Source organism: Vulpes vulpes, chromosome 6, assembly GCF_048418805.1.
Source record: "Vulpes vulpes isolate BD-2025 chromosome 6, VulVul3, whole genome shotgun sequence".
Lineage (NCBI taxonomy): Eukaryota > Metazoa > Chordata > Mammalia > Carnivora > Canidae > Vulpes > Vulpes vulpes.
The window spans coordinates 72,964,080-72,985,719 of NC_132785.1; the positions used below are offsets into that span (position 1 = coordinate 72,964,080).

A 21,640-nucleotide genomic window follows, 5' to 3' on the forward strand; every position below is an offset into this window, starting at 1 on the left:
AGAGGTGGAGATTTGAATCTAAGAGGATGAACCAGAGACCCTACAATCAGAGACCCTCCCTCACTTTATTCCTTTTTCATCTATTAGGTGCCTTGAAGTCCTTCATGATGTTATCTAAAGGCATAATGTTTCCTTTCCTGTCATTTTTTCCCAGTTTTTTAGCATATTGTCTTAGGTGATTTTTTTTTATGAATTACATTCTAATCAAATCTGAAAATCTGTATCTTTTAATAAAAACACTAAGCCCATTCATATTTAGTTTCTTAATTAAGATTGCTGACCTTTTATTTCATCACATTCACTTACTTATTCATTCAATAAATATTTCTTCGACACCTACCATGTGTCAGGCACTAGGCTGAATGTTAGCAGTGCATGAAGCTTACATGGTGGTCTTGTTTAAATATTTTGCTATAAGACATGTTGTTTTGTTCATTTTTGCCCTAGTGAGTTGGAATTTTTTTTAACGTATTCTTTATATCTAATAACAAGAATGAATCAACTTCTCACTGATGCCACTTTAAAATGAGAAATTGACTTCCCTGTATCCTCTACTGTATTTCTCCATTTTTTGTTGGTATAATCTTGGATTTAGTTTTTAGCTAATATCATTATTATTTTGCTAATATAATTACATTCATTCTCACACTTTCAATAATTTCTTTTGAAATTTGCATTGTTATTTCATAAGAATATGAAAAATAGTTCAGAATTAATTCTTTATAATATTCATTTCATTGCTCAACATCAGTTTTTTTCATACCATGGTTTTCCATTTTCTTAAAAATATTACTCTTAGTACTATTATATTGTCTTCTAATGATTTTTTAGGAAAAGTACATTCTTAGTATATTCTCCATACCCTTGCATGTCTGAAAATGCATTTTACTTGACCTTGAATATAAACAATAGTTTGGTCGAATGTAAAATTTTGCCATGGGGAATATAACCTTTGACTGTCAAAACTGCTAATGATTCTTTTAGCATTTATAATTATAAAGGAAAAGTCTGATTTTTGTTGCTACATAGTAACCTTGTTTTTCCACTTGTATATGAGTGAGTGTTGGTCTCCTTTTATCTCTTTTGCTGATAACTTGCTAAGTCCTAATTGATTTTGAAAACTGAAATTCTGCTGTAGATCAGAGAGTTTTACCTACTGTTTGATTATCACAAGTTCTCTGTAAGTTTAGTTCCCTTTTGGTAGTGCTATTCTGTGCATATTGTGTCCCCTGGATCTTTCCTTCATTTTTAGAAATGGATTCTTATTTCCCCTTCTTTAACAGGCACTTTTGGTGAAATTCTCAAGGTTGTTTTCTGTTTTTGCAGGACCTAATTTTGCAGTTTGTTTTCATTGCAATTTGCAGTTTGTTTTCATTGCAATTTTTTTTAAGATTTTATTTATTTATTCATGAGACACAGAGAGAGAGAGAGAGAGACAGAGACAGAGACAGAGACAGAGACACAGGCAGAAGGAGAAGCCGGCTCCATGCAGGGAACCTGATGTGGGACTCGATCCCAGGACTCCAGGATCATGCCCTGGGCCAAAGGCAAACTGCTGAGCCACCCAGGCATCCCTCATTGCAATTTTTTATTCACCAGAAGTTCTTTTCATCTTCATACAATCTTTACTGATCTTAATTTGTTTCTTTTTCAGAAGTGCCTTCTTCAGTGCCATGGGTACAATATCTTTGTGCATATTTTTGAGAAATGGATTAAAATTTTCTAAGGTTTTCCTTTTTCTTAATTCTGTTTCAAAAGGAGTCTATTAGTCTGTTGCTTTGAGTGCTCAAATTGGACCCTCTTATGAACTACAGTGTCCGTTAGTGTATGTCTCTTTATTTTTAAGGAGAGAGTTTGGCTTTCTGGGACTGAACGTTAAGATAGGTCCTCTGAAAGATTCTGTAAATGGTTTCCTATATAAATATTTCAGGCCCAGACAAAAAGGAAAAAGAAATCTTAGCTTCCCCTTAGTTTTATTTATTTACCTTTTTTTAAAAAAATTTATTTGTTTATTCATAAGAGACACAATAGCGAGAGACACATAGGCAGAGGGAGAAGCAGGCTCCCTGCAAGGAGCCTGATGAGGGACTCCATCCTGGATCCCGGGATCACACCCTGAGCCGAAGGCAGATTCTTAACCATTGAGCCACCCAGGCGTCCCCCCTTAGTTTTATTCAAATTCCAGGATGAGAATATATAAATCATATACAAGGGATGGCAAATTGTCTACTGATACTGGAGGTATCTGGGGTATGTACATATCTAATATCAGGTCAGGGTGAAAGCAAGCTAAGGAGTCAACACCTTTCTTATTCATCAGGAGCATCTTCAGTAGTCTTGCAGAGTTGTGTGTCCATCAGCTTTGAGAGAGAAAGCCCCATTAGAAGATAGCTATCCTGTAACTTAGGCAACAAGTTCTAGGGACTTGAAATAGTGCAATTACAGTGGAAAATAGGAGGCTGGATTTAAGAGAGACCTCAGGGTTAGAGATGACAGGATTTGGAAACTGCTATGCTGGTAGGGGTGCAAAAGTAGAAGGTTTTCTCAGGACTCTCTTCCACTCAGAGCCCCTCTCTTCCTGGAATGCTATTTCCTCTGCCTTCAGGTCCTCTTTAAATAAGGAAGAGAATCTTCAACAAAAAGCATTGGAAGTATTAGAACATTGTAAGGATAGAGGGGTTCTAATACCTAAAGAGAAGCCAGTTCAAGATTATTTGGGACTGTGGGTAAAAATATTTTTAATTTATTCAGTAATTTTCTCTTATGCAAACACCTATGTCAGGTGTTGTGCTGGGTATTAGGGTGAACCATTCATTGTCCTCTTCCAAGGAACACATGGTCTAAAGGGGGATAGTAACAAGTCAACAAGACAACAGAATAGAATGTGGCATGCGCTGTAGTAGGAGTTAACGTAGTATACTGTGCAAATTCATGGGGCATTTCTGGGGAGGGGCAAGGAAGTTTCTGGAATGAGTGACTCTAAACTGAGATCTGCAGTGAAGGAGAGGGAGAGTGAACAGAATAGTATGTGCACATGCCTGGAGACCTAGAGATAAGAGATTGAAGAAATTCATGTGTTATTTCCTGAGCTTATTTAAATGTTATTGTAATGTGTATAGGTATGCATCTATGTGTCTTATCAACAAACTAGAATGTAAACATTTTTTTTAAATTAAGATTTTATTTCTTTTAGAGCAATTTGAGGTTCACAGCAAAATTGAGGGAAAGATTCAGAGATTTCCCATTATACTCCCAGCCCCTACACATGCACAGCCTCTCCCATTATCAACATCCCCCATCAGAGTGGTACATTTGTTACAACTGATGAACCTACAATGATGCGTCATGATCACTCAAAGTTCATAGCTTGTATTACAGTTCACTTGATGCTGTACATTCTATGGGTTTGGACAACAATATAATGACATGTACCCATTTATCATACCAAGTATTTTCACTGTCCTAAAAACCTTCTGTGCTCTGCCTATTCAATCCTCAACCTAGCCCCCTGCTCCAAACCCTGGCAATTACTTATCTTTTTACTCCGCATAATTTTGCTTTTTCCAAAAGGTCACATGGTTGGAATCATACAGTATGTAGCCTTTTCAGATTGACCTCTTTCACCTAGTAATATACATTCAAAATTTTTCTATGTCTTTTCATGGCTTGATGGCCCATTTCGTTTTAGCACTGAATAATATCCCATTGTCTGATTATAATCCACTCACCTACAAAGGACATCTTGGTTGCTTCCAAGTTTTGGAAGTCATGAATAAAGCTACTATAAATATCCCTATACAGGTTCTTGTGCGGACATAAGTCTTCAAATCCTTTGGGTAAATACCACAGAGCACAGTTGCTGGATTGTATGGTAAGAGTGTGTTTAGTTTTGTAAGAAACTACCAAACTGTCTTCCAAAGTGCTGGTACCATTTTGCATTCCCTAAAGCATTGAATAAGAGTTCTTTTTCCACATCCTCTTCAGCATTTTGTGTTGCTGGTGTTTTGAATTTTGGCCATTCTAATAGGTGTGTGGTGATACTTCATTGTTGTTTTGAGTATAAACTTTTTAAAAGTAGGGCTATCTTAAAATATTTGTTTTACATATCCTCCTTCATAGTACCATAGACAATGTACTTTAGAGTCACTAGATACTCCAGTAGTACTTAGAAGATTGCAGATTTTATCACAAGATGGAACATGATGTCACTTAGCTAGCTCAACCTTCTTATTCTAAAAAAGAAAAAAACAAGTCTCTGATAAATTAAATGACCATAAAATCAGAGCCAGACGGCAGCCCACATCCCCTGAATCCTAATTCAGGCCATAGTCCAATAATACCAAACCAGTGATTTCATGCGAATTAACACCAATGTCTTTGCAATTTTCACAACTCAATTTTTTCTCTATAAAATAGGAATGATAAGTCTCTCTAATTTGGTGAATAGAAAAAAATGATCATAACAAGGGATGTTGTGATTAATAGCAAATGTAGAAATGCTTATTAATACTATGAAGTCAACAGTATTAAAAATACATATGACAATAAACCAAGGCTCTTTTGGTATTGGAATTCAGAGACTTACCATCTTGACCTGCAACAGCTTCTTATTTCCAGGGGCTTTACTCTCAGGAGTTCAACTTAGTGTCGAGTTTGCTATCATTTTTCACCTTCTATTTATGTTGTACCTCCATATGAGGAGCTTAAAGAGCTTTAGAGACATTAGCTCATTAATCCTCCCCAAACCTCTGTAAGATAGGACGGAGGCATAAATCATTATTCCCATCTGGAAAAAAAATAACATACCTTATCTCTCTTAATTTCATTGATGCTCTAAACTGTTGATTAAATCCTAACTTATACCCTGTACATTTAGAATATTGCATTCTCTTCCCCAAGGATATTTTTCTTTCTTTTTGAATTTAATGTCATGAGGATAAGTATAAAAATGAATCAGCAGGTCTGGTTTTAGAAGTTCATTTGAGAAGTGTGGGATAGGTGGTAAACCAGGCTCTTCCTTCCCCTCATGCTCTTCTCCTTTTCCAAAATGTCCTTCATTATTGCCCTTAAAAGCAAGAGAAATGACTTTTAGAAATTGGAAGAATGTTTCAAGACCCATTCATTGCTTTATCTATCAGCCAACACAACCAGCGAGAGCCAGAGGATATCCATTCAACCATGTCATCCTACTGCTCAAAAAGCATTGGTGCAAAGCTTCATAAAGCATTTAAAGCTTTATGAAAGCAACAATGGAAGTTAACTTTTTGATTTGGTGTGCTTTGCTTAGGCAGGTGGTTCTCACTATAAAGATACTTGGAGTTAGACTTTCATGATGTTAGAACATGAGCAGAATATATGAACAGAAACTGAGGCCAAGCAAGGTTGATTCATAGAAATGATTGCAACAAAACACTGTTCCAATTAAAGTAGTTTCCTACAGTTCAGGACAGTGAAAGGAAAATAAATAAAAATTATAGACAAAATGAAATTGTTCTTTCACCACTAGAATCTCACCAGAGAAGATGAGGGTCAACTCGATTTGAGAGATATTCAGAGCTGTATTTTACTATTTTTAAAAAGTCCATCATAGACCACCTCATGATATTTTTCCTATCTCATAACAGAATAAGATTATGTAATACTCTGATGCCAGAAGATCTTAGAAGTTAAAGGATCATTGCATTTTGAAGAAAGGGTATTGAGGGAACATAGAAGTTACATGATTTACTTGAGATCACACAACTAGTTATTGCCAAACTAGGAAAAAACTCTAAGTTGTACTTTTTTCCCTCAATCCAAATTACTTCTTAGATTTTCAGTTGGAACACCTTCATGATCAGATGACTTATATTCTGTGTTGTTGCCAAAGTATTAGATGAGATGAATGAAGACACTACCCTCCAATATATTCAGTCACCTTCTAGGGAGCAAGCAGGAGAGAGATGTGGTGTCTCAAAAGAAATGAAAACAGAATCCTCTAAAAGGAGGATTAACTTTATTCAAGAAAAAGCTCTCAAAAAATTCTCCTGGACTTCTGCTTTATTTTAGCTCTGGGAGTGTTTAAAGAATGAAGTTCTTATTACATTTCCTTTTCACAAGGTTCTGGAATATTGCTTTGAGCTAAATAATCATTATAGCAATTTACCAGTTGGCTAATATTTAGTCAGCATCTCTCTACTACCTAATATAATGGTTGAAGAGTGTTGTGCTGTTATATATTAGTTAAACTTCTAAATGATCCTGAGAGTGTGATTAGTATTACTGCGCATCTGGGAATACTGAAAACTGGTGAAAAGGAGTGGAGTTGCCTTGGGTTTCCACCACAAAAGCAAAGGAAAAAGCTAAAAAGCAAATTCCTAGTGATCCAAACTCACAAGAAAATGCTCTATTTAGATGCTATAAAAATAAAATCAGAAGTAGGAAGTTTATAGAGCTGCCTATACCTCAATCTCTTCCAGGTCAGGGAGGAGTAAATGAATAAACAGAAGAGTCTTTCCAATGTTGACTTTTTGTCCCAAGTATCAGTTTCCTCCTTTTTAGTGGTATTATTCTCCAAAGTCCAACTCTCTTCCTGTATTCTTATTGTGTCCCAAGTGTTCTTGAATTCATTTATTTCCCACCTGTAGGATTCTGAAATAACAGGAATACTTCCCTAAAATACCAATTCCTAGCTGTTATACTTCAAGTAACACTCTGAACTTTGTGACAAGTTCCAAGAGTGGTTTAATGAGAAATAAACAATATGTTAGAGATAAATTTGGGAAAATAGGGTTTGAGAGAGGAGAGGGGTGAGGAATAGTCAACTGTATATAAATGAGAGAGCAAGAAAAACACCATGCAACAAAGCCAAATGAGTCATGAAACCAGTTCTATAATCTGTCCTTTCCTATGTGTTCCACATTACCCCTGGGAATTCCTCTGAGGTCATCCTTGCCCGTGTGTTCTTTTACTTTCCTTCTTTCTCCTTGCTTTTCTTGCTATTTCATTCTCCAGGTATGATCTTTATGATGATCTTCCTTTTATAGGTTTAGCCTAATGAATGTATTGTGCTGTACCTTGTCACATAGAATTCTTCTTTCTTTCCTCAAGACTCTCCTGAATATTCCTTTGACCCTGCCAGTGAATACCCAATATCCATTAAAGGCACAGATGAGTTCAGGTAGCTGGGATCAACAGATAATCTAGAAGAGAAAAATCACCTTTATCTATTCCCCAGAATTTCTTTGAAATTATTCCTATGGAATCTAATACAAGATAAAAAGTACAGTGGGTGTTGTAAATAGATTCCAAAATATAATAATGTAAAAATAAATGGCAATTAATGCTTTATCTGCTTATGAAAAGAATGATTGTGGAATTTTAAGAAAAGGTATTTTGTAGTATAATGGCTAAGTTGCATTTATATCCAGCACCCTTTCCCCCTTATTGCTAAAAGTTACCTTCCTGTAATTGCAGACTAGTTTAGCATCTTAACAATAATGGACATGTTTTTAAAAGATTATTGCCAAAAGTGCATTCTTTATTCCAGGGAGACGCTGTAATAGATACCAGCATTTTAGTAATGATACAAGCAATCTGTAAGCTATTACAGTTTTCTTTAGAGTAACTTAATCTTCATATTGTTTTGTATGTCTGGAATTTTAATAGTGTTTTTAATTTAGAAAAGGAAGTATATAACATATTACTAATTACATGTGAATATGAACTAAGCACATGACCACTGGGCTTGATTCTTAAAAACAAACATATTTAAAAGTACTTAACCTAATGTAGGGAAAGTCACAAAAAAATTAAAGAATACCGCACAGTGATAACAACAGCTTTTATAGAATAACACAGTGAGGATCTGCAATTTTAGAATGATTATTATATTTTAGTCCACAGCTAAAAAAATAGCTAATAGAAATAGAAATACTCCTTCCCAAATATAATTGCTATTTTTTAACACATGAAACTACAAACAAAACATCAAATGAGTGTTTATAAAAGAATGATTAGCTTTTCCCTTGATGACACCATTCATCCAAGAATTTTCAGTATTAGCTAATAGTCCTGGTGGCCCTTAATTATTCACTTTTGTTGGTGAGGATGCTAAGTGGCAAGAAAAAGTTATATCTTTTTTTCTAGGTCAAAGATCTGGTTATGTAGACCATGGAGGTTAAAGTGACTTGTCTTTGGACCTTATTCATCTGCTGTCTAGATGAACAGAGGGGAGATGATTTTTTTCTTAAAAAATGGAAGTATGCACTGAAAATGTTTTGATTTTAAATGGTGATAAGAAATCATTTGGGGGGAATATAAGGGAAGGGAGAAGGGAATATAAGGGAAGGGAGAAGAAATGTGTGGGAAATATCAGAAAGGGAGACAGAACATAAAGACTCCTAACTCTGGGAAATGAACTAAGGGTGGTGGAAGGGGAGGAGGGCGGGGGGGGGGGGTGAGTGGGTGACAGGCACTGAGGGGGACACTTGACGGGATGAGCACTGGGTGTTATTCTGTATGTTGGTAAATTGAACACCAATACAAAATTAATTTATTAAAAAAAAATAAATCATTTGGGGATGCCTGGGTGGCTCAGGAGTTGAGCATCTGCCTTTGGCTCAGGGTGTGATCCTGGAGTCCTGGGATCGAGTCCCACGTCAGGCTCCCAGCATGGAGCCTGCTTCTCTCTCTGCCTGTGTCTCTGCCTCTCTCTCTCTCTCTCTCTCTCTCTCTCTGTGTGTCTCTCATGAATAAATAAATAAAATCTTAAAAAAAAAGAAATCATTTGGTGTTAGAATCTAGGCTTATATTGTCATGTACAATTTTGAAACTATTTTGGCACATATCCCAGACCTTCTTCAAGAAACTGATAAAGATGTGCTTGGTAAACCAATTCAGTGGTCTTTAATGCTATTTTTAAAATCCAGCTTTTACATTAAATAAACCAGTTTGTTATTTTGAAAGAAGTTATAATCTACTTAAAACTGTCATTCTCTGTTTCTAACTCGCAATTAGATGGTATTTCCAAAATGTCAGACCTAGATTCTGCTTCTACCATCACCATAATAAAATGTGACAGCCAAGATATTATATCAATACCTTTTCCATAATTAGCAATAAGGATCCTGCCAAGGGTTAACTAGAAAAGTTTCATAAACGTTTTTCTACAAATGGTTCTGAAGGCAGTATTATGCTTTTGAAATCTGCTAATGTAGCAAAGACTCATGACAACCAGGAGACAAATCTATGGGCAAAACTGTTTGGAGAGAATAGTTTTGTAGTGTATGATGTATGTTATGTAAATGAGCTTATTAGGACTCTCATCTATTTTATTATTGGTGACCAATTTAATAGAGGCATTTAAAAAACAATATTTCTGCCTGACTCCTAGAAATGAAGAAGATACATTGATATAATTGAGAGCAAATGATTGCATGTTGTGCCATTTAATCATGTCATTTTTCAATTGCTATTTTTTTGCACTTCACTGCATGCTTATAGAATATTTAGCTTCAATATAGATTAAGTCCCAGGGTTTGCAACTGAGCTGAGATCCTATATTGGTTGACGTTGTCTTTTAAGTTTGGAATCAGTTAAAATATGTAGATGTCATCTGCCCATATTTCCTTTAAAATATGCAAGTCATCATTCATACCTCACTTGAGGTATTTTAATTTTTTTGCTGTTTTGAAGAACTACCCCTTTACAATTCCGGATGGAAATTCTTATTTGCAATACCTATACACTAAACAAGGTAAACACATAATTGGCTCAAGAATAGAGCTGTCAGGACCAAAAGACCTGCTGACTCTTTGCTGGAAACTTTGATGATCATTTGTCTAATGAATGTTTCCTACTTTTGTTCAATCTCTTTCTGATTATTTATATAACTTACATTTTTCTCAGAAAAGAGATAATCCTCTACTGTCTGCTAGCATATGAGGTCCTTGTGGGTGGAAAGTTTGTCTGTTTTGTTCACTGATGCATCTCAAACACTCAGAGTAGTGCCCTTTATAATAGGTGTTCAATAAATATTTGTTCAGTGATTGAATTGATATTTTTTCCACATCTGTTATCATAACCACCCTGGGTTTAAAAATTATATAGATTACTAATTTTTAAAATATTATTTATTTATTTACTTATTTATTTATTTGAGAGATAGAGTGAAAAGGAGCAGGGGGATGGGCAGAAGCAGATTCCCCCTAAGCAGGAAGCCCAATGCAGGACTTGATCCCAGAACTCTGGGATCATGGCTTAACCAACTGAGCCACCCAGACACCCCAGATTACTAATTTTTAACATAGGCCTAGAAATGTGTTTAAGATAGACCTCAAAAGTTATACTGATGAACTTGTTGTCTGTCTTATCAACAGTAACTTTATGGCTGTGGCCACTTCAGTTGGAAATCAAGGGCCAGAACAGTCTGAAAATGGAGAAATTTTATAACCCTCTTCTGCTCTCTTATGAAAGGAAATGTAGCATAATGTTTTTATGAATTGGCTTGGGATTCAGGTTGCATGGGATTCAGGTTAACATCCTGCCTTTGCTGCTTATTAGCTGTGTTATCTCTGGTGAGTTACTTAGCCTTTTCTGTCTTTATTTCCTCTTTTGTAAAATAGGTACATGGCAATAATGTATATCTCATAGTGTTGTGAAGATGAAATGAGCCAATACATATAAAATACCTAGAAAAATACATAGCAGACAGAAATACACAAATTATGTTTGTCATTAATCTATGAGATTAGTGAAAAATAACTAAGAAAATACTCAGAATAGCGCTCTAGCAATTTAATAAGATTCAATGATTGTTGGTTACTATTTTACAGTCAATAAATCTTTGATTAAATATCTGAAGAGAACACAACTTTTTAAAAATTTTGTGTTGGTTCAGATACATATAGTCAACTTAGAATGATCTTTGGTGAAATACATGAAGTCCATTGGAAGGTCCTGTTTCTCATTTTTCTACTGAAACCAAAAACAAAATAGATTAGAATTTCATAAGATGTATATGATTGTAAATGAAACTCACCACTACAGTAATTAGACTTAACTAACATTCTTTAATTTCCACATTTTCTTCAACTCCTTTTCCACATCCATGCTCTTCTATGTATACTTTTCTGTTTATGCTTTATGATATTTCTAGAAGTAGGACAGCTATATTAAAAACAACACTGTATTATTTTTATCATATAGCAGAATGTCCTATCTGTTGACTGAGATTTATAGGTTTGCAGTTATGACTATATCGCAGTGAATTTTATAGTCACTACTTTTTATTATTTTTATTATTTATTATTTATTAATTGATTTATTTGAGAGAGAGAGTGTGTGTGTGAGACTGGGAGAGGCACAGAGGAAGAGGGAGAGAATCCCAAGCAGATTCCCCACTGAGTGCAGAGCCCAGCAGAGGGATGTGTGATTCCACAATACTAAGACCTGAGCCAAAATCAAGAGTCAGATGCTTAAGTGACTGAGCCACCCAGGCATCCCAGCCATTACTTTTAAAAAATAAAAATACTAATAATAAAAGGTCTAAATTTTCATTTGTGTGTTAATATGTGTATGGACCCACTGTTGCAAAAAATATGATGTCTGAATGGTATTAGTAATATCATATAACCTGTTGTCATGACACACCCTGAAGGTACATATATCACCAGTTATGTGGCTGATAATATATACCTGGCTTTACCAAGAGACTTAAAAAAATAGTTTTATTGTGACATAATTTGCATACCATAAAATCTAATTTCAGAACATTTTCACTACACCCAAAAGAAATCCCTTAACCATTAGCAGTCATTCCCTGTCCCCCACTGACTGCAACCTGAGGAAACCACTAATCTACTTTTTATGCGTTTGCCTATTCTGGACATTTTATATAAATGGAATCATATAATATGTGGCCATATATTTCTGGTTTCTTTCATGTTGAGGTATGTATCAGTACTTTATTCCTTTTTTTTTTAAAGATTTTATTTATTTATTCATGAGAGACAGAGAGAGAGAGAAAGGCAGAGACACAGGCAGAGGGAGAAGCAGGCTCCATGCAGAGAGCCTGACATGGGACTCGTTCACGGGTCTCCAGGATCACAACCTGGGCTGCAGAAGGTGCTAAACAGCTGGGCCACTGGGGCTGCCCTTTTTTTTTTTTTTTTTTTTTTTTAATAATAAGCTCTATGCCCAATGTGGGGCTTGAACTCATGACTCCAGGATCAAGAGTCACATGCTCCACTGACTGAGTCAGGCAAATGCCCCTTTTATTCCTTTTTACTGCCAAATAATATTCATTGTATGGATATACTACATTCCTTAAATCTATTCATCCATTGATAGATACTTGTGTTTTTTTCCACATTTTGGCTATTATGAATAATGTGATTATGGATATTTATGTGGTCATAGGTTTTCAATTCTTTTGGGCATTTACCTAGGAGAGAAATTGCTGGACCATATGGTAATTCTATGTTTAACTTTTTGAGGAAATGTCATACTATTTTCCAAAGTATGCCATTAGTGCCATGGCACTAATTTTCCAAAGTATGAAAATTAGTGCCACTAATTTTCAATCCCACCAACAGTTCATAAGGATTCCAATTTCCCTAGATCTTTGCTAACATTGTTGTTTTGTCTTTTTTTTTTTAATTTTAGCCATCAGAGTACAGGTGAAGTAGTATGTAGTTGTGGTTTAGAATTGCATTTCCCTCATATCTGATGACGTTGAACATCTGTTCATATGTTTATTGGCCAGATGTATGTTTTCTTTGAAGAAATGTTTACTACTTTACCCTTGTTAAAAATGAAGTTACTTAACTTTATATTATTGGATTTTAAGGGTTCTTTATATATTCTGGATACAAGTCCTTTATCAGATCTATGATTTTCAGGGATGTCTGGGTGGCTCAGTGGTTGATCATCTGCCTTTGACTCAGGGTGTGAACCCAGTGTCCTGGGATTGAGTCCCACATATGCTTTCTGATTTTTTCAGTTGTAGTTCTTAAATGAAAGTCTGTGATCCATTTTAATTTAATTTTGTATATGGTGTGAGGTAGGGAAGTCCAATTCATTCTTTTGCATTTAGATATACAATTGTCCCAGCACCTTTTATTGGAAATGTTTTTTCTGACTTAATTGTACTGAGAGCTTTTTAATTCTACTTATCTCATTGGTAAGCATTCAGTCTTTAATGAATACCCTGGTACTTAATCATAAAATAGGCCTTTTTTGGCATAAAATGGCATACAAATGCTGTTTTAAACATTATCTTGTGTAAATTATTACAGCATCAGAACACTGTTATATTTTGTTTCTATATGTAAACTTTTATTATGTGATATTACTTCCTTAGAGGAGTTCTATTGACTAACCAGTCTAAAGTAACACCACCACCACTTTCCATGATATAACTCTATTTTATTTTATAGATTTTATCACTACCTGATATTTTCTTGTATGTTTATTTATGTTTTTGTTTCCAGCCTCTTACCACCACCTCTCAACACACACAAGTTCAAATATAAGTTCCATGAAAGCAGAAATCTTGTAGCTCACTGCTATATCCCCACCACTGAGAACTGCATGGCACATAAGAGGCACTCAGTGAGTACATTTGGATGTTTAAATGGATGGGTGGATGGATGGACAGTTGAATTATGATTATCATCATATTCCACTTGAACTTCCATCCTGTTTAAAATGTAGTTTCTTGACCTTTATTATGTGACTCACCCAACTATAATGCCTGTCCTCCATTCCTTCCACTTTTTCAATCTTCACCAACTTTAACATGGTACTAGCTCCATCTAATCTGTATACTCCAGCTAGTAATGATATTTTTTATCCCCCAAGTCAATGTCCATAATTTAGCATGCATATATATTGCACCTCAACATTTGGGTTACAATCTCACTGTTAACTATGCACCTTCCTTACTTCATTTAACACGTACAAAACCTGATGGGTTAGGTCTTATCAAAAACCTTTGCCTTGCATTTATTTATTTATTTTTCCTTTGAGGAGGCAGAGTCTTCTCTTTATGACCAAATCACAAGCACTTAAAAACAGGCACCACATCTTATTATATTCCTTTTATTTACCAATTCCAATTCTATAATGAAAAGTATGGTGTTTGGTGAATAATTGATACTCAATAAATGTTTATTGCTGTGAGAAATAACATCCATATAATCTTTGTTAACCTTGTCCCAAAATATTAGCCCAGAATCAACCAGTTAAAAGTATCTTTTGAAGATTCATAGAGTTACCAGTGTTGCCTCTCATTTTCCCCATCTGCATTAACATTCCCTGCATCTGATGCCTTCTACCTTCCAAATAATCATCATGGTTTTGTTTAACTATATACACTTTGTGAGAGAAGCTTCTATTTAATTTAGCACAATGCCATATGTATTAGCATCATTCATTCTGACTAAATGACTAATTTGATAAAATTAATAAAAAGGAGTAAAATCCCCAAATATGGTATTCAAACAACCTAACATATTATAATTCTTTTTTTAGAATCAAAAAGAATTTTATTTTTTACATTTTTAAATTTAAATTCAATCTGCCAACATATAGTGTAACACCCAGTGCTCATCCCATCAAGTGCCCTCCTCAGTGCCCATCACCCAGTTACATCTTCCCCCCCACCCACTTCCCTTCCGCAATCCTTTGTTTGTTTCCCAGAGTTAGGAGTCTCTCATGGTTTGTCTCCCTCTCTAATTTTTCCCACTCAGTTCCCATCATTCTTTTTTAAAAATGTTTATTTATTCATTTTAGAGAGAGGGCACAATGGGGAGGAGCAGAGGGAGAGGGAGAGTCTTTTTTTTTTTTTTTTTTTTGAGGGAGAGTCTTAAACTGACTCCACGCTCAGCTCAGATCCTGATGTGGCTCCATCTCACTACCCTGAAATCACAACCTGAGTTGAAATCAAGAGTCCAACATTTAACCAATTGTGCAACCCAGGTGCCTCCATTATTATCATTCTTAATAATGATATTGAAAATTCTGAAGATATGGACACCTGGGTGGTTCAGCAGTTGGGCGTCTGCCTTAGGCTCAGGGTGTGATCCCACATCAGGCTCCCTGCATGGAGCCTGCCTCTCTCTCTGCCTATGTCTCTGCCTCTCTCTTTCTGTGTCTCTCATGAATAAATGAATAAAATCTTAAAAAAAAAAGGAAAATTCTGAAGATCATCAAGCAAGTACTAATAATATAAAGATACCTCTATTCAAAAAGATCTATTAATTGATTGACTCATTTTCTTTTGGTAATTTAGTGACAATTAAAAAAAATAACTGATCACCAAATGGGTGTAGTCTCTAGGCTGTTGGCTAACAGTGTGACTCCAGAATCAGAACTTGTAACCTCTATTTTATACTTCTAAAACAAAAAAAGAAATCTGCTCAGCTGGATTAATTCTCTTATATGTAAAACTAAGTTCCTGTTTCCTGTAGGCCAGGGTTTTCAAACTTTAGCATGCATTGTAATCACTTACAACTTTTGTAATCAAAAGTTCATCAGAAATTTAAACCATGTCTCATTGGGGCCTATCCCAGAGTTGCAGATTCAGATGTGGAGTGGCACCAGAGAATTGGAATTTCCAAGTTCACAGGTGATGCTAATGCTGATTGGCTCGGGGAACACTGTCTGAGAACCTTTGCTCTATTCCTCTAGTCATAGGTAGCAGACTAAGAGAAGACAATTGCCCACCTCATGAAATTAAAATGGTAAAATATAGAAAATGCGAAAAAGAAGAAAAACACTTGAAAAAATGTGGGAAACCCTTGCAACAATGAGATGGAGCTATTTACTTGTGATTATTTAAACCAGAAGAAGTTGCATGTCTTTTTCAGTTTTTCCCCCTCTGTTATTTCCTCACTCCAACTAGATTGAAGGCAGGTATGTATCATATATGCAGGTTGAAACTTCTTTATTGTGCTTACCACAGAGAGGACACACTCAATACATATTGTTAAACTGATCAATCTAGAAAATAAAGTTATGTTTGATTTTATAAATGGAATTGCTGCATAAGTGGTTTTTAGTTGACAGATCACCTAAAGTCCTATCACTTTGTTCATATTGACCTACCCAATGATGTTACATTAACCTGCTGAATATAATTATGTAAGATATAGAGACAAATTGATTTGTAGTTTCTCAGCTAATTTTTTTCTCTCTCTGTTTTTAACATATACTTAGTTTTGGTATTTTTAAAATTGTATTTTCTTCCTCATCTCTCTTTTCTCTATTTGATTCTTAAATTTTACTTATTGTGTAGTTTGGGTTTGGGCCTAATTATAGTTCTTTGCTTGTAAGCTTATTTATATCTTTTTTTTGATAGCAGATGACAATATTGTTTAATGACAGGAATATGGGTATACAAGTAAATTATAATCATATTATACAATATATGTGTGTATTTATGTTTAATGTATAATGAAAAATAAAATATCAATATTGGAAGTCTTACCTTTAATGGTGTTAAATTGAAGCCAGTGTCAAAAATGATGTTACATTAGGGCATGTAGGTGGCTCTCGGTTAAGCATCTGCTTTGGGCTCAGGCCATGATCCCAGGGTCCTGGGATAGAGCCCTGGATCAGGCTCCCTGCTCAACTGAGGTCTGCTTCTCCTGCTTCTGTGTGCTCTCTCCCTCTCTCAAGTAAATAAATAAAATCTTTTTTTAAAAAATGATGTTACATCACATTTGGCTTAATAATAGAGTGGTTTAAACAATCAAAAAGGTTGACAAAGAAAGTCAGGAGAGGAAAAAGAAAAACTCCCATTAAAAAAAAAAAAAAAAAGAAAACCCCCCAGATAAACCAAAAGCCCTCCTTTGCATTACCATTGATGAATTGAAAACCAAATTGACTGTTCAGTGTGATAAAAAAAAAAACCTCCAGCCTGTTGGCAACTCTGTTGCAACATGTTAAAAAAAGATGTATTTAGAGGGTTAGAGATCTGCATATTGTAAAGGAAAAAAAATAAGTTAGAAATTTTGATTTTTACTTTACATTTCTTATAGCAAGCCTGCCTGTTTAATAACATGAGGAAATTGAATAAAATGTAAAAGTAAATAAAAAGTTCATCAGAAATTTAAAAATAGCACACCCAAACTATATTCCAGCAACTGAATTCTGAAGTGATACAAGACAACTACCTCCATACTAACAGAGATAGTCTTGTAAGAAGAAATTAGCCTAACAATTACCAAATAATCGGACAACTACATACAAAAGCCTTTGGAATCTCTTTCATAGATATACTGATAATTAGTGGGGGCTTTTTCTTTCTTTTTAAATTTCTTTTCACTCCTCTTGTCTCTGTACTTCTCTGTGAAGGCAATATGACTATGCTTGGGAACCAACATGATCTCATGAGAGATCAAGGAAAATGCTTCCAAATTGGCAAAAACGAAAAGCATTCCAAACTTTTCTGTTCCTTACTTCCTATCCAGCTGCTTCACTGTCTCTTCTCCCTGACACACTAGGTGCCCCCACTGCCCCAGGACACTTGCTCCCTGACCCTACTGTCTTTATAACCACCACCATTCAGCTTGGACCATCTGGCTCATGTTGTTTCCTTGAAGATTTCACCAATTCCTCCAATAGCAACTTGCTCAAACTTCTGTTAACATGCCTCTCTCTACATCATTCTCAGTATCACACTTATTTGTATAGACTCTCTTCAGGAGAGTCCCAGCACCTCGAGAGAAGGAGCAGTAACTTGCTCTTTTGTGAAGCAGATGTGCCTGAAACAGTGCTTGGCAGAGGGAAGGTGCAGTGCACAGTAGAGGAGGACTGAGAGATAAGGATGAGTTTATCTTATTTCAGTGCCTTACTTAGATTGTATAGTTTGGATTTCTGTTTTAAAGTACTTTCCTTTGAAAATGTAAGCCAGAAATAGTTACAATACTTATTTGTTCCGGTGTAGTTATATTTAACATTTCTCTGTGCATAGTTTATCATGGAAATAACGTAAGCTACTGATTCTAAGAAACATTGCCAGCAAATGCATTGGTTTTATTTAGTATGTGTTTGTGATTATAAATAAATATGTATATTTTAATGGTTGTCATGGAAACCCATTTATGTAGACGAATGTTATTTTATCAGTTATATCTCCTAGATATAGAAAAGTATCAAAAAAGATGTTGGCCATTTAAAATTCTCAATTTTCACCTCCTTTTTAAAATAGTGTTATTTCCCAGCATGCATATAGGATATATTATTAATCTAGGATACATTATTAATCTAGGATACAGACTAAGTTCTTTGAATATTTAAAGTAAAAAAAATTATAGGATTGTGAAGATACAAAAATTAGGTAGTGAATGTTAACATTCCATCAAATCTGATATTGAATGTCAAAAGCAGCTTTCACAGTTTTTAAACTATCTGGACTGACTCATATTAAGATATGGGTAGGGAACATCTAGATACTTAAATACTGGATACATTCTAGATACTCATAAAAAAATTATGGCCAATGACCTTTATGAAAATTTGCCCTAGTGATCTCACATGTCCTCCTTCAGAACTTTTTTTTTTTTTCCTTCAGAACTTTAAAAATGCCTGTGAGGTAGATGAAGTCCATTTGGGCTACTTTGTAAGTGTTACCAATGTGGCTGTGCTAACTCCACACATGTTTTTAGTGCCATCCATAGCAAATTTTCATTTGGCTAAGAAACATTGGGACTTTTTGCTGGCTTGAGGAATGCAGTTATTAGTCTAGTCAACTGCAAAGTGAGTTTTGCAAGATTCAGTTTAATGGCATGGGAATATCACTTTTGATTTTTTAGCCCTGTATTTTTAACAAATTTATAACAAAACAAAAATGAAAAATGAAATCCTCGATATTCACATTCACAGGACTCATTTCAACTCATTTCATTTGGTTCTATTATTATCTTGAAATGTTAATATTGGCCCAAAATTTGCCAGGTATTAATTTGGCTTGATAGTTTGTCTTGCTGAACAGTTCTAGAGTAAGAGAACAAATTGAGGGTGGGTGGAGTGTGTGTGAGAGGGAGAGAGAAAGAGAGAGGATGCATTTAGGAGTAGGGAGATAGCAGTATTGGAGGAAGAGATGGAAACAATGCTTTTTGCTTTAGTAGGCCCTCATTTTATCTTTGAGTATCTAGGGGTTTATCCTCATTAATCACTGAACAAATGAATAGCATCAGTAAAGAAATTTGTCAGACTTGGGGTTTATATCAGGAGTTATGTAGGAAAATAATAATGAATGCTAGGAAAATAAATAAGGGTAAGTTCAGGAAACAACTAAAAATGCTGCACTGGTATAAATTGAATAATAAAATTCCTAGTCATATTTTGCCATAAATAGAGGTTTGGGAATTTGTCATTCACCTTATTTAAAATTCAGAAATATTAAAGGTACAGTGTTCTCTCATTACAGAAATAATAGAATTTCGGCTATTACTGAGTTAGGGTCATTTAAATGGCTATACCATGTATTATATCAATAAGCAGAACATCTGTATGAAATGTCCACCTGCTGATCTACTACCACTCTGTGCACATTTCAATGAACCGCACTTAATCATTTTAAGACTTCTTCTAATGAAGCCTTATCTAGATTAACATTTTAAGCACAAATACTTTTAGGCATTAAAACTCTCGCACTAAATGAAATTGCATTGTCTTGTTTACCCTTGTTGATTAATAAGCAATCTGTTAACTGTTAGAATAGTCCAATTGTAGCAGTAGAAGGAGATTAGTAATTCAGTGATGTTTGTGGATATAATCATCATTTCTCCTGAAGGCTTTGAATTAGAATATCACTTACACACTATCCGTAGGCAAAGAAAAGATATAATATTTTTAGACATGTGTACCCACTATTTTGCTTGAATCGTTCAGCTTAGGGTCACTGCAGCAATACAAATGCTTCTGGGGGCAAAATGCTATTTTGATGCATGCATATCCTTCTTAAATTGTGTGAATGTCTATTAAACAGCAACCAACAAATAGTGCAGTAATAATCCAGTATCCTAATTTCTGTTTTCAGAACATTATTGCTTTGTTAATCAAGCTTCGGAAGAGGAATGTTGCTTATCCTTCCCCCCCACCTCCAATAAGAGATGTTATATATCAAAATTCTTTGCAGTCTTACTTAACTTTTTCCCAGCCGGTAGAAAACTAAACTTTTAGCTCCAAAAAAATCTAGGAATAAATTAGGAAAAATTCCATTTCTTTTTGGAGCACTTTCCTATCTCTTGTGTTTCCTAGGACCTGTAATCAAAGCATGTCAGTGGGGATCCCTGGGTGGTGCAGCAGTTTGGCGCCTGCCTTTGGCCCAGGGCGCAATCCTGGAGACCCGGGATCGAATCCCATGTCGGGCTCCTGGTACATGGAGCCTGCTTCTCCCTCTGCCTTTATCTCTGCCTTGTCTCTGCCTCTCTCTATATATATGACTATCATAAATAAATAATAAAAAAAATTAAAAAAGAAAACAAAGCATGTCAGTCTGTTTAGCATTCCCATGACTTATATGATTTATTTCTTTAAGCTATAAATTGCTAATCACTTAGGCGTCAAGGTAGGACCCCGCATTTTATAATGGACAAATCAGTGAAAAAAGGGAAGAGGACCAGATGAGCTAAATTCTTTGGTATTAGTTTGGTATCAATAGAGGTCTCCAACCCGAAGACAACTCTCTCAGAGCTCTTCTTGCCTTATTGTTCATAGCTGAGTATATTACTACAATTTGAAATTATAGTAGAATAATTCATTTCAAGTTTTAGGAAATTTTGCTCTGTAAACACTCATGGATCAATCTCTCTCTATATTGCAGTCTCTCTGTGGTGAAATCAAGCAGCGACGTCGTGGAGTGGCCTCCATCCTGCGATTATGCCAGCATCTTCTGGATGACCGGGATACTTGCAATCTGAACGCAGACCACCAGCCCATGCAACTGATCATTGTAAATCTTGAAAGAAGGTGGGAAGCCATTGTCATGCAAGCTGTCCAGTGGCAAACACGGCTACAAAAGAAGATGGGAAAGGAGTCTGTGAGTTATTTTTTTTAGCATAAAACTTTTTTCTCTTATTTTTCTCTTATTTTTCTCAGAAAAAAATTATTCCAGGGCTTAGAAAATGTATTTATTTTACAAATGGTTTTGTGAACTAAAGAGATAGATATCTTCAACCACTCAATGAGATTCATTTGTCGTAGCACAGAGATTTATTTGCCTACTAATAAGAAGTGTTTCAGAATATCTCATTGTCTTTAAAAAAATCACATGAAGATTTTCCTTCATCTTAACAAAGTAAGCCATTAATTCCTTCAATTATTCCTTCACCAATGATATTCTTTAATCATACAATACCCCATGAAGATTTTGTTAGAAGGTGGCTTTCCATTCTCAAAGTATATGTAGCAATGTGTATGCTCTATAGATATGGTAATGACATAAAGTATACTCCTTACCTTGTCATTACACGATAAGTTAACACTATTCGTACAAAAAAACTCCACTGTTTCTTCTTGGAGCTCCTTCTGATGGAGGTGTGTTGCTGAAAGCTAGCAAGTTTCCTCTTTGAGTTTTAATGCAGTGTGCAAGGTAGAGGTAGGGATCCCTTTTAAGAGTTTTCCAAGTTGATTGTAAGTTCAAGCTGTT

At 35.2% G+C, this 21,640-nt stretch overlaps 1 protein-coding gene across 6 annotated transcripts in view; it reads left to right on the forward strand.

Annotated features, from left to right (window-relative positions):
• The window catches only part of AKAP6 (A-kinase anchoring protein 6), a 571,491-nt gene that overhangs the window by 495,026 nt on the left and 54,825 nt on the right, over window positions 1–21,640 (forward strand). For all 6 annotated transcript variants that reach the window (XM_072761386.1, XM_026007685.2, XM_072761389.1 and 3 more), the window contains one exon: window positions 20,816–21,031. In XM_072761386.1, the coding sequence (XP_072617487.1) occupies window positions 20,816–21,031 (216 nt within the window). The remainder of the gene's footprint in view (window positions 1–20,815; window positions 21,032–21,640) is intronic.